At 66.9% G+C, this 11736-nt stretch overlaps 1 protein-coding gene across 1 annotated transcript; it reads right to left on the reverse strand.

Moving 5' to 3' along the window:
- Positions 1-579: 579 nt before the first annotated feature.
- Positions 580-11655, reverse strand: SIPA1 (signal-induced proliferation-associated 1). The gene is made up of 16 exons (XM_037517566.2): positions 11621-11655; positions 8726-9486; positions 7930-8057; positions 7668-7844; positions 5523-5697; positions 4815-4918; positions 4401-4558; positions 3705-4314; positions 3120-3394; positions 2062-2280; positions 1837-1948; positions 1636-1744; positions 1460-1561; positions 1321-1375; positions 1024-1102; positions 580-933 (listed from the first exon to the last, which is right to left on the reverse strand). The coding sequence occupies exons 2-16, from the start codon at positions 9396-9398 to the stop codon at positions 805-807; spliced, it is 3105 nt and encodes a 1034-aa protein (XP_037373463.1). The 5' UTR covers positions 9399-9486; positions 11621-11655; the 3' UTR covers positions 580-804.
- Positions 11656-11736: the final 81 nt, after the last annotated feature.

An 11736-nucleotide genomic window follows, 5' to 3' on the forward strand; every position in this document is an offset into this window, starting at 1 on the left:
GAAGTCTCAGGCAGCTCGGGCAAGGGGCTGGTCTAGGCAGAGGATGCCGGGCCAGTCAGTGCCCTGTCTGGCTCCACATCTAGAGGACACGGGGTCTAGACAAAGCCCAACTTTGGACCTGCAGATGCTGCTCATGGGACGGGCCCCGCCTGGTGAGTAACGGGGCTCTGGTGAGGGCCAAAAGAAGTGAAGGGCTGATTTCCTCTGAGACATGGAAACAGCTCCCAGGCAACTGAGGCAGAGTCCTGGAGTCAGGCCCTGGGAGACATGGCCAGTGGTGAAGCGAGGCCCGGGCTGGGGGGTGTGACGGCAGAGTGGAGTGGGGCCTCCCTGGAGAACAGGCCCCCGCAAGGTGCACGGGCCTTCCTAAGGGCCCGGGGCAGGGCCTGCTTGGATCTGGCTTGGACCACCAGCAGAATCGGTGTGGGATGTGGCCACCTGCTTCCCGACAGCCTCGGAGGCCCTCTCGGGGAGCACCAGCCCTCCCTGAGCCAGCGTCCTGACTGGCCCCAGGAGCGTGGCTGGGGCTTCTGGGGCAAACCCCCCCCACCCCCCCGTCAGGTCATGAACACCTTTACAGACGCACAGAGTGGTGGTTTCTTTACTGCCCGCAGCCCTTTCCCTTCACGGAATATATACAAACAGGGATGCGGGAGTATTTTGCCACCAAATAAGGGTCCGGGCAGGGGGGGCAGTGCTAACACGCGGGCGAATTCCTGAGGAAGGCCCAGGGCCCGGGTCACCCAGGCACCCTGAGCGCCTGGGCAGTTGCCAGAGGTCCAAGCTCAGGCTGGACCAGCCAGCTCAGGCCAGGTCGGTGGCGGGCGAGCCCAGCTGCTGGGAGGCCAGGAGCAGGCCTTGGGACTCAGCCTGCAGCTGCAGGTTCCGCAGGCTCCGCACCTCCTCCTCCAGCGCCGCCCGGTCCGCCTTCTCCTGGGGCAGAGGAGCAGGCAAAGGTCAGGGTGGCCGCCCTTTGCTGGGGTGCGACCCCCCCGAGCCCCAGCCCACCCATCACCCTGTCACCTTCTGCAGATCGTCCTGCAGCTGCCTGAGCATGGACTCCAGGTGAGACACCTTCTCCGACAGGCTCCCGGGCTCTGGCCTGAGCAGGTGGGGGTCAGGGCTCAGCGGGGCCAGGGTGGGCTATACCCCCCCACCTGTGTCTCCCAGACCTGCCTGAATGAGACGCCCCCTCACCCCTACCCCATCTTCTCTGACTTAAGTGTACACGGAAGTAGAGCCCCGGGACCAGGCTGCGCTGCGGCGGCGGGGAGCGGACAGTGCAGGTAAAGGCGAAGGGGCAAGCAGGTGAAGCCTTACTCAGCATCAGACTTGGGGGTTCCCTTGGCATCTCCGCTCTCTGGGATGGTCTGTCCTGGGGGAGGGGGCACACAGGGGCTATTTACCAGGTGGGTACAGGGAGGAAGGGCCTCCCCCGGCTCCACCCCGGCGGCCTCACCCTCACGGGACAGCGACTCCAGGATGGTGTTGCAGGTGGAGGCGATCTCGGAGATGGACTGCCACTCCTCCTCCAGCGTCTCGCCGCCCGCCTCCGACATGACTGGGCACAGGGGGCGGCTCAGGAGGGCAGCCCGGGCGGCCCTCTGCCCATCCCCGCCCCTCGCCCACACTCACTTCTGCTGATGGAGTTCCGCAGAGACAAGGTTCGCGGCAGGAAGGAGGCCCTCAGCTCCGGGGTCGGGGCCACCCGGTCCTCACGGGCGCTGGGGCTGCACGTCCCCTCCTGGGGGCGGGCGGGTGTGGATGCAGTGACACCCACCGGCGCCACTGAGCCCACCCCTGCCCCCTGGGCTCCAGAGCCCCGTTTCCGCTCACCTGGGCAGGGGGTGTCTCCCTGCCAGCACTGGGTGCTGATGGCTTGGCCGTGGCGGCCAGGAGGAGGTCTGGGGTGGTGTTGGGCAGGACCGGGGCCTCATCCGACAGGGAGCTGGGGAGAGCAGGGGCAACTCAGCACTGCTGCACCCAGCGCCTCTGCCTTCACAGCGGTGGGCCGGGTCAGCCCCACCCCGCTGGAGGAACGGGGAGGCCGGGAGGGAGCACCTGCGGGATGACGGTGAGTTCTGGCTGTGCAGGAACTCGGTTCTCTCCTCGGCCAGCTCGCCGGGCCCCGGAGGCCCGCCGCCGTCGTGCAGACACATGTGCAGTAGCTGCTTGGCGACCGGCAGCGGGGCTCCCCCCGGGGCCTCATCCTGCGCCGGCTCAGGGGCCCCCCGCCGGCTGGGCTCCTGCAGAGACAGCGTGTACAGCTCCGAAAAGCTCCTGGGAGGAGGAAGGGCAGCGTCAGGCAGGAACACCCCACCCAGCGCCCCGCATCACCAGCGCCCCTGCCAGCCGGCCCGAGGCGCGCTTCGGGAGGGGGCGAGCTCTGTGGCCCCACAGCGGCGACAAAGGCTGGCCCGGTTGCCCGCCGTGTTCCTGCATTCAACCCCGTGGAGCCCCTGGTGTAAATCCCCCCACATTTCCCCCTCTGTGAGGGGGTCTTTGGCTCCCTCGCCCAGCTGCTGTGAGGAGGTAGCAGTCACACAGGTCAGGCGCGCGGCACAGGCCGCCAAACACCGCTGCCAGGGGCCGGGCCCAGCCTGCCCTTCTCTTTCCTTTTCAGCAGATGTGCCTGCTTTGGGGCTCCTGCCAGCTCAGAGTGGCTTTTATATTGTTATGTAGTAGAGAGCAAGCAAGAGAGTACGCGTGACGCGTGAAAATCAACACAGCGCCACTCTCGGTGCCCAGAGTAAAGTGGCAGAACAGCCCGGCTGCCCAGGTCCCCCTCCTGGCGGGGGACGCTCTCCTGCTGCACCCGGAGCCCAGTGGCTGCCCCGGGACCAGATGGCCCAGAAAACCTGAAAGTTACTCTCTGGCCCTTTACAGATTCGGGGGCATGGGTGGCTTGTGTGTGTGTATGGGGGGGTGGGGGTGTTGATTTAAAAAAAACTAAAAGGTCTTTGAGCAGTGGAGGCAGCGGCGCTGCACTGACTCGGTTTCGGTTCCGAGGGCAGGGGCTTCAGAGAAACGCAGAGGATTTGCCCCCCCCACCCCCCCCACCCCTCCCCCGTCTGGGCCCGCAGACTACCGGGGTCGGCTCCCCACCCTCGCGCGGTCACCTGCGGGGCCGGCCGCTTTCGTCGGGGGGCAGGACGGTGACGCAGACTTTGGGCGCTGAGCGCAGCAGCTGGGCAGCGGCCTGGGGGCCGAGGCTGGGCAGCGTCCGGCCGCACACACGCAGCAGGCGCGCCCCGGGCCGCAGCCCCGCCGTCTCGGCGAACGTGAAGCGTTCCACGTGCGTGATGAAGCCCTCGGCGTCCACCTCGAAGCCCAGGCGGCCTTGGCCTTCGCGGGGCAGCGCCAGCTCTCGGGTCTCGCAGCCGCGGCTCACCAGCTGGGGCGAGGCGGGGCGTGAGCAGGGCTGCAGGCGGGAAAGGCCCCCCCTGCGCCAGCCCCAGGGCCCCCCTCCGCCCTCCCCCTCCCCAAAAGACCTTGAAGCCGCACCCCGGAGGCGAGCCCCCTCCGCCCAGCGAGCAGTGCCAGTGCCTGCCCGAGGACCCCCGTTCCAGCCTGCTACGCGCCCGGGCTCCCCGGGCTCAGCTGCCTGACTTGCTTCCAAGCCGGCTGGCAGGAACCGGGGGCTCCTCCCAAGCAGGGCGCCGAGTAACCTGGGCGCGTGGGTCCGGCTCTCTCCCAGGCCTCACCTGAAGGCGCGCCACGACCTCGCCCACAGCTTGCCCCGGGGGCCCGTCGAGCCGCAGCGTGATGGCCTCCCCGCGGCCGTGATACAGGTCGAGCTGATGCTCGGAGAAGGTCCAGGCCAGCACGTCGCGGCAGGCACAGTTGAAGACGACTCGGCCGTCGCGCGGCGCCACCAGCACCAGCGCCTCCGCGGAGATGCCCAGCAGGCAGGGCACCTCGGGGCCCTCGGGGCCGCCCGTCTCCGCCCCGGCCGCGACCCGGGCCCCCGGCGCCGCGCGCACGCCCCACACCAGCGCGCCCGCCGCCTGCAGCTCGGCGCCCGCGCCCCGAGGGGCCGCCCGCCGCCGGCCGCCCAGGGAGGGCAGTCCGAAGCGCGAGGCCGAGTCCAGCGACGTCGTGGTCACCTCGTTGGTCGCCAGGTCCTGCAGGTACTGCTGGCGCGTGCGCGTGGCCATGGCGTGGAACTGGCGCGCGTGGCCGGCCGCCTGCTCGCCATTGAGCGCCTTGGCCAGCAGGAAGGCGCGGAAGTCGGCGTTGGCCGGGAAGGGGCCGCCGCCCGGGGGCAGGGCGGGCCCGAAGGCCGGGGTGTCCTGGGTGCGGCTCACGGCGACCCTGCGGGGAGGGTGGGGTAGTCAGGGGCGGCCGGGCGGGCCCGGGAGGCGGAGCCGGGGCAGAACCGGGCCCACCTGGGCGCCCACCTGTAGGACGTGTGCGGCGTGCAGGGCGCGTGCGCGCGCACCACGAGGAACACGTGCTGGAAGTGCGAGCGGATGGCGGCGGGGCAGAAGGGCTTGCTGCCCGGCTCCTGGAACACGATGGTCACGATGTCGTTCCCGATGTGGCGCTTGCGCAGCAGCTGAAGGTCAGAGGGTTGGGGGTGTGAGCGGGGCCGGGCTGCCCCCCGCTCGCCGCGTTCAGGCCGCCCGGAGCCCGAGCGCGCGTGGCTCTGCCTCTGGCCTCCGTGGAAGGCCTGGGCGGCTTGTCTTCGGGGAGGGGTGCCGGTGGGGGGGGGGAGTTGCTGGAGGCGAACGGGACTCAGGCCAAGGCTCCAACACCGCGACCCGCGCAGCACACCTCGCTGGGCCCCCACCCCCACCCCCGCCCCCTCACACCTGCTGCTGGTTATTGGGGGTGTAAGGCAGCATCGTGGACACGTGGAACATGATCTCGTGGTCCTGGTATGTGGTGTAGAGGGAGTGCGTGCCCGTGGAATCCGCTGCGCCGGCGAGTGGAAAACAAAGGGAATCTGGTGGCTGGAACCTTCTGTCCGGCCCAAGCCTCCAAGCCCGGGACCCGCAGGTGAACAGCCAGGCAAGGCCGCCCACAGGGTCAAGGGCCTCAGCCTTGGCTGTTCCCTCTCCCCCTCCCCCCACAGGCTCCGGCCCATGCCACGACGGAATGGGCGTCAAAAAGGGGGCGTTGAGGTAAAAGAAAGACAGAATGAGAAACGGTCAGCTAAGGGGGAGGAGGCCGTGTCTAGAGGCAGACAGGCCAGGCCGGAGCCTGGAAGCAGAGCAGAGTGGAGACAGGCAGGAGGCGCTCACCTGCTGCTCACCTCAGGCCCGGGCCTCTGGCCAGGAAGGCGGGGCTGTCCGGGGCATGTGTTTGAGGGAGGAGGGGCGCCCCCAAGCCCCCTGGTCCCAGCTCAGGCAGCCCTGGACATCCTAGCTCCTTCTGCCAGCCCACGCCTGGCATTGGCAGCCGCGACCCTCGTCCTCAGCCTACCCAAAGAACTCTCCATCCCCAGAGCGTGGGACCAAAGATGCAAGGCGCCTGCCCCTCTGCTCGGGGTCACTCCCACCCCAGGCCCCCGGGCTCACTTTTGATGTCCAGCTGGGCCCGGTAACTCTCAAAGCCCTTGAGCCGCACCACGTCGCCCAGCAGGGTGAGGAACTGCATGAAGGCTGGGCCGGCCTCCTGGTTGTTGTACATCTCCTCCTCCGAGCCCTGGCTCTCCCGGCAGTACAGGATGCCCACCTTGCGCTGGAAGCTCAGCTGGGGGAGGGGAGACAGGCAGGGCACCCGCCTCAGCACCTCCCCCAACCCCAGCACCGCCGTGGGGGTGGACAGGACTGGCAAGGGAGCTGGGCTGCTCCCGGGCAGGTGCTGAGCTCCGCCCGCTAAGCGTCCTCACCTATGGGGTGGGTTTGGGCTAGCTGCCCATGGTGGTGGGGGGAGGGAGGGATAGAAGAAGTCACAGGTGGGACGGGATCAGGACCACAGAAGAGGGGAGTCATGGGAAGGACCCCCACATGGTATGCTGGACCCCAGTGAGTGTTCACATGTCATCTCCTCATCTCAAGGCTAGCCTGTCCTCCCCACCCCAAATCCCAGGCACCCCTACCCCAGCCTCTGGAGGCCTGGACCTGCAACACTGTCACGCACTCAGCTCCCGGCTCCTTCTGCACCTTCCTCTCTGGGTTTACTGGTTAGCCATGCGCCCTGCCAGGCACCCTGGCCCCCGCAAACAGCCCGGGCCTCTCCACACCGGTTTCTTCAGGCCAAGCTTTTCTGATCCACAGTCCCTACTTGAAGCTCTGCCGCCCCGGCCCTGTAGTCCTACTTCCACCCCAAGCTCCCTGTTACAGCCCGCCCCCAGTGACCTCATCCTGTGCCCTCTCCCCCTGCTGCCACTTGGAGCCACTGGAGCAGCACCTCACCCGAGGCCGCAGGGACCCACCCTCTCATGCCCAGGCCTCTTCATCCTTCAGATGTGACGCCCCCGTCTCTGCCTCCTGCCCAGACCCTTCTCCCAGGCTCCAGACCCATTTCCCCAGCTGCCCAATGCGCTCCCTACACTTCACACCTCAACACTCCCACCCGCCCTCCCCCAGGGTCCCCGGTTCAGGTACCTCTCCTGGGGGTAGGGGAGCTGGGGAGTCCCAACACCCCACCTTTCAGTCACCAAGTTCACTCACTTGACCCCTGGACTGTCACCTTGTTACCTGCGCCATGGTCACCACCAGCTCTGACCTGGGTGACTGCAACCTCCTTCGGTCATGCCCACCCTCCAGTCCAGCCCCCACACTGCAGCCAGAGGCCACTCTGCCTGTCAGGCCTGCCCTGGCTCCCCAGTGCCCTCATATGCAAGGTTTCCCACCCCTTTCCCAAGTCCTACTCCAGCTACGCTGAACTGCCCAGAAGACCCCAGAATGACCCACTTTCAGCCTCTAAGCCTTTGCACAAGTTGTTCCTTCTTCCCAGATACCCACTCTCCCTGGCTCTTGTCCCTCCGCCATGATGCTAAACTCCAAGCCAGGAAGGGCTGCCGGCACCACCATGAGCCCTCAACATTCTCTCACTGTTTTCCTGCTCCACATTTACCCACAATTCTTAATGGGTCCCTTTCCTCTGCTAGTTTGTAAGCTACTCAAGGACAGCACCTGGTCTGGATATATCCCCAGCATCCAGCCGGGGCCTAGCACCAAGAATGTGAGAAATATTTGTTGAATGACTAACAGATTGGTGGAGAAAGAGAATGGGGGCCAACAGGCAGCTTTCAGCACAGGGTAGGGAAGGACTTCCAACCCGCCTGAAATAATCCACAATGAAATAAATGCGTGTCCCAGGACAGAGAGCGCCCCATGCTTTAGAGACCGAGCAGGGCTTTGCAGGGTAAATTGCAGGCAATGAGGGCATTGCTTAGCAGGGACGGGTGTGTGTGTGTGTGTTGGGGGGGGTGGGGGGTGTCAGCGCCTCCTGGCTAAAATGTATGCATGCATTACCTGGGGATCTCAAAGGACAGGCACTGACTCAGTCGGTTGGGAGCAGCCCTAGAATCTGCATTTCTAACAAGTTCCCAGGTGATGTGGATGCCCTCTGATGCCCTTTGTCTCTCTAAAAAAATCACCTCTCCTGGGCTCACTGTCCAGGCCAGGATCAAAGTCAGAGCTGGCATCTGAGAGCTGGGCAGGCTCGGTTCGGCTCAGGTCTAGCTCCGGGGCTGGGGGCAGCGGGACACTCACCACTTGCTCGTCCAAGGTGAGCAGCGTGCGAGGCACCTTTGGTGAAGCTGAGCCCAGGCGCAGGCAGGTGGGGCTCAGCCGAGGGGCCACATGCTCCAGAAGTTTCTTTGGGGACAGGCCACGCTGAGGGCCTGGCGGCAGCACGTCCTCCGAGATGGTCCCACGAAGGGTCCGGAGCTGAGGAGGGGGCGTAGGGGCCGTCAAGATCCACATGGAGCGTGGGGGCGGCAACCCGCGGGCGGATCCCATCACTTTGGCCCACCTGGGTGGTCCGCACGATGACCCGGTAACTGTGCAGGGTGGCCCCGCCGCTGCCCTCCTTCTCCTCCCGCCGCAGGCTCACTGCCACTGGGCCCAGCGCCTCGTCCAGTCCGAAGAAGTTCTGGTGCTCTGGGGAAACGCAGCCCTGTGTGATGGGTCCTGCCCCTCCTTGATGGCCCCGCCCACCACTAAGCCCCGCCCCGGGCCTCAACTCACCCAATGCGGGCTCTAAGCCATGCCCCGCCCACCAGTGGCCCCGCCCACACCCACCAAGCCCAGGCCAGACAGGTGCCCGCGCCTGTGACCTCGGCCCGTGGCCGCTCCCCCTGCCCCTGCTCTCGGGTCCCGCGTCTCCCCTGGCCGCGCATCCAAGGAGCCAATCTCCAGGCCCTGATCCTGCCACGGCCACGGCCCCGCCCCCCTGCACGGATTTTTCTGTGGCTGTCCTGGTTCCCCTCCTGGGCGGTGATGAGAAGGTTCCGGGGTGTAGGGCTGTGCTGACCTTAGTTTCCACCTCACAGAGATGTGGACATATCTGACCCCAGCCAGGGGCCGCATAAGGAAGAACCAGATGGAGGCAGAGGGGCGTGCCCGGCTGTGGTGGAGCCAGGGTGGGCCCTGAGGAGGTGGTGACGGCTGGAACCGGCAGGGTAGCCTTGACCTGGGCAGAGCCTGACCCTTCACACTGCAGGGGCTGACTGGGCAAGGCCGACTCAGGGGCGCTGCTGTGTGCATGGCAGGTGACAGGGACCTCTGCCCCACCCCCACCCCTCCTCCTGGGACCAGCCGGGCCTCACCTTTGCCATAGAAGTACTTGCGGTAGTAGCCGGCGCCCAGGTCTGCGTGCTCCAAGCTGTAGGCTGAGCTTCGGTTCTGTGGTTCCTCCAAGACGGACACGGCTGCATTGGGCAGCGCGGGGGGCACAGGCGGAGATACCAGTCCACCCAGGCCCAGCTCCCCCTCGCCCCCGAGCTCACTCACAAAGCCAGGTGCCCCAAGCAGCAGGTCCGAGCTGCCAACCTGGTCCTCGGCCAAGGCCAGGGTTCCAGAGCTGGCTTCTGCAGGGCCCCCAGGGCCCCATGGCCTTGGAGCCCAGTCAAAGAGCAGGCTTTGCACATCATAGTGGGCAAACCAGCGGGGCACGGGCACTGGGGGGAAGGCAGGCGCAGGCTCCTCGGCCGGCAGCCCCAACAGTGCCAGTGGATCAGTGAAGAGCCGGGTGGGGGTTGCTGCAGGGCGGCTGGCCTCCTCGTGGCTGTGGGCCCTGGCTCGAGGGCTGGCCGGTGTGGGGGGCCGGGTCTCGCCTGCGTCGCTGCCGCTGCGAAGGAGTGGGCCCCGGGCTGGCCTTGGCTCGAAGGTGTGTGGTGTCAGTGGGGGCCGTGATGGTTGGCGCAGTTTGCGAGCGAAGAGGTCATCGGTGGGTGTCGGGGCCACGCCCCGCCGAGGGCTTCCCACACCACCGGCCCACATGGGCTTGCTGCGGGCCTGGCTCTCCGTGGGCTGGGCCGCATTGGCGGGCGCGGCGGCTTGGTGCCCAGCTGGCAGGCCAGTTCCTGCCCTGAGGGAGGAGGGGGCTGCTCAGAGGGGCCTGGGGAGAAAACAGGAACCCGGCCCCTAGCCTGGTCCTCCACCACCCGAGTTGGCTTCCGGCCCCCTCCGAGACCATCAAAGCGGCTTCCGCTTTCCTGGCCACTTCCTTGTCTACCGGGCCGCGGTTTCCAGCCCCCTCCTCCTGCTCGGTGCTGGCCAGGCCAGGGGCTGGGCTGCCGGGACCTTGGCTCTGAGGTCTTAGAACCTGGGCAGCTCGGGGGCTGGGTTCCCCCGTTCCTACTCACCCTGGCTTTGGTCCAGGCTTGGAGTGAGGGTCCCTACCAAGGCCTGGCCCAACTGGACAGATGACTCGTCCCGGAAGGAATGGGAAACCTATGGGGCCTCTGGTGTCTGGGTCCTGCCCACTTGACAAAGGGAGGATGTCCTGTCCCCAGAGACCTTCCTCCCTGCCTCTCCCTCTTCCTCTAGGGTCCCTGAGGAGACTAGCACCCAAAGGCCCTGGCCCTCACAACCTCAATACCTCAGTGCTTTCAGGGGACACTGGCAGGGCAGCAGGCACAGAAAGAGTACTTTCTTTGGTACAGGAAGTGGCCTCAACCCTGGGCCCAGCCCCCTGCCCAGTCCCACATCCTGAGGAAGGTTAGCTCAGTCATGGGACTCAAGTCACCCAGGCCACCTGAAGAGCAGGCCCGGCTCACCCTCTGCTGTGGCCCTGATTTGGGGAGAGGATGGAGTCATGCTGATGGAACCCTTTGCTGGCATCAGGACCATGGGCACCTCTGCCTTCCTGGCTTCACTGGTGCTGACAGGGAGGTCTGAACCCCATGTGACTGATGGCCGAACCGAGTTGCAGATAAGGGGGTGCTCTGGTCTGAAGCACATCTAGGTCAGAGCTTGGATCTGAACGGGTCTGTCTTAGGCCTAAGCGGTGCTGCACCTGCGGCTGCCTGCCCCTGGTGTGTAGGTGTGGGGTGGGTGGGGGTTGGCTTCACAGGATGTAAGACTGAGCCACTAAGGCCCCTGGGCCTGCTAAGAGCGGAAATGTGCTGGGGCTGGGGCAGGTGCAGAGGGTGGTGTGAGAATATGAGGGGGGCACCTCCAGGTGAACCCAGGGTGCAGTGGCAGCCCAGGCACAGGGAACCTCCCCAGGGAGTGCAGGCGCCCTGGCCAGGGCTCCAGAGGGCGCTGTCCCAGAGCACGGGGCGCCTTCTTCTGCGGTTTCACCTACAACAAGCTCTAACACTGACCCTGAGCCTCTGTTGTCTCATCTCTAAATGGGGTTGACGACCCCTGACCCGCCGCAAGTCCGCTGGGAGACTGAAAGGAGGGTGGAGCTGGCCATGTTTAGTGTGTGGTAGTTAGGATGCAGGTCCCAGCTCCATGTGCCCAGCTCTGGGGCCCGAGCAGTGGCGTGTGGTGCGTGTGATGGGGCCGCAAGGCGACATGCAGTGAGGGGCTGGGCAGACCCGCGCCGTGGGGGCCGAGCGCTGTACAGCAGAGTAAGTTCTGTGGGCCGCCTCTGGCGATGGTCCTGCCTCGGGGGATGTTCTTGGGCTCTGCCCCCCACCCGGCAGCTTCACACAGGGTCCATTGAGGCCGGGACATTCCTCGCAGCCTGTGTCACTGGGGGGGAGGGGCTGGCCCCACCCCCACAGATCCGGAAGGCCTGGCTGCCCCAGGAGGAGGCGCTGGACACTTCCCAGCACATCTGGAGGTCATGACCCCATTTCTGCTGCCAGGGGGCGCGACAGATGTTTCCTCCCAGGCAAGGATACAGACTGGGGGACAGTGTGCGAAGGCTGGGAAGGAGATGGCCGGGGAGACGGGGAGCCCCAGAAAGGGGGAGTCCCTGACACAGCGGGCAACAAATCAGTTGCCAGCGCCGCCGAGAGCGCGCGGAGCTGCCGCATCCACTCGCCCGCCCACCGGCCGCGCCGGGCGACAGCAAGGAGCGCGGGGCTGAGGGTCGCCGGCAGGGGCTGGACGTGTGGACTGGGGAGCCCGGACGCAGGCTGGGAGGAGGGTGCGGGCGGCAAACGCGGCGAGAACCCCCACCCCCCGCACGAACCACCCGGCCGCGCGCGCCAGGCCCGTCCCGCGTCCGGCCCGACCTCGGCCTCGGCTCCCCGTGCCCGCGGTACCTCTGGGGCTCCCGCCGCCGGCGCCTCCCGCGCAGTCCCGCCGCCCGCTCTCCGGCCGCGGCTCGGGGCGCCGGCTCCGCCTGGGGGCGGGTCCGCGGGGCGGGGGCGGGGCGGGG

Source organism: Talpa occidentalis, unplaced genomic scaffold (assembly GCF_014898055.3).
Source record: "Talpa occidentalis isolate TD23 unplaced genomic scaffold, MPIMG_talOcc4v2.1 talOcc4.17, whole genome shotgun sequence".
NCBI classification, from domain to species: Eukaryota; Metazoa; Chordata; class Mammalia; order Eulipotyphla; family Talpidae; genus Talpa; species Talpa occidentalis.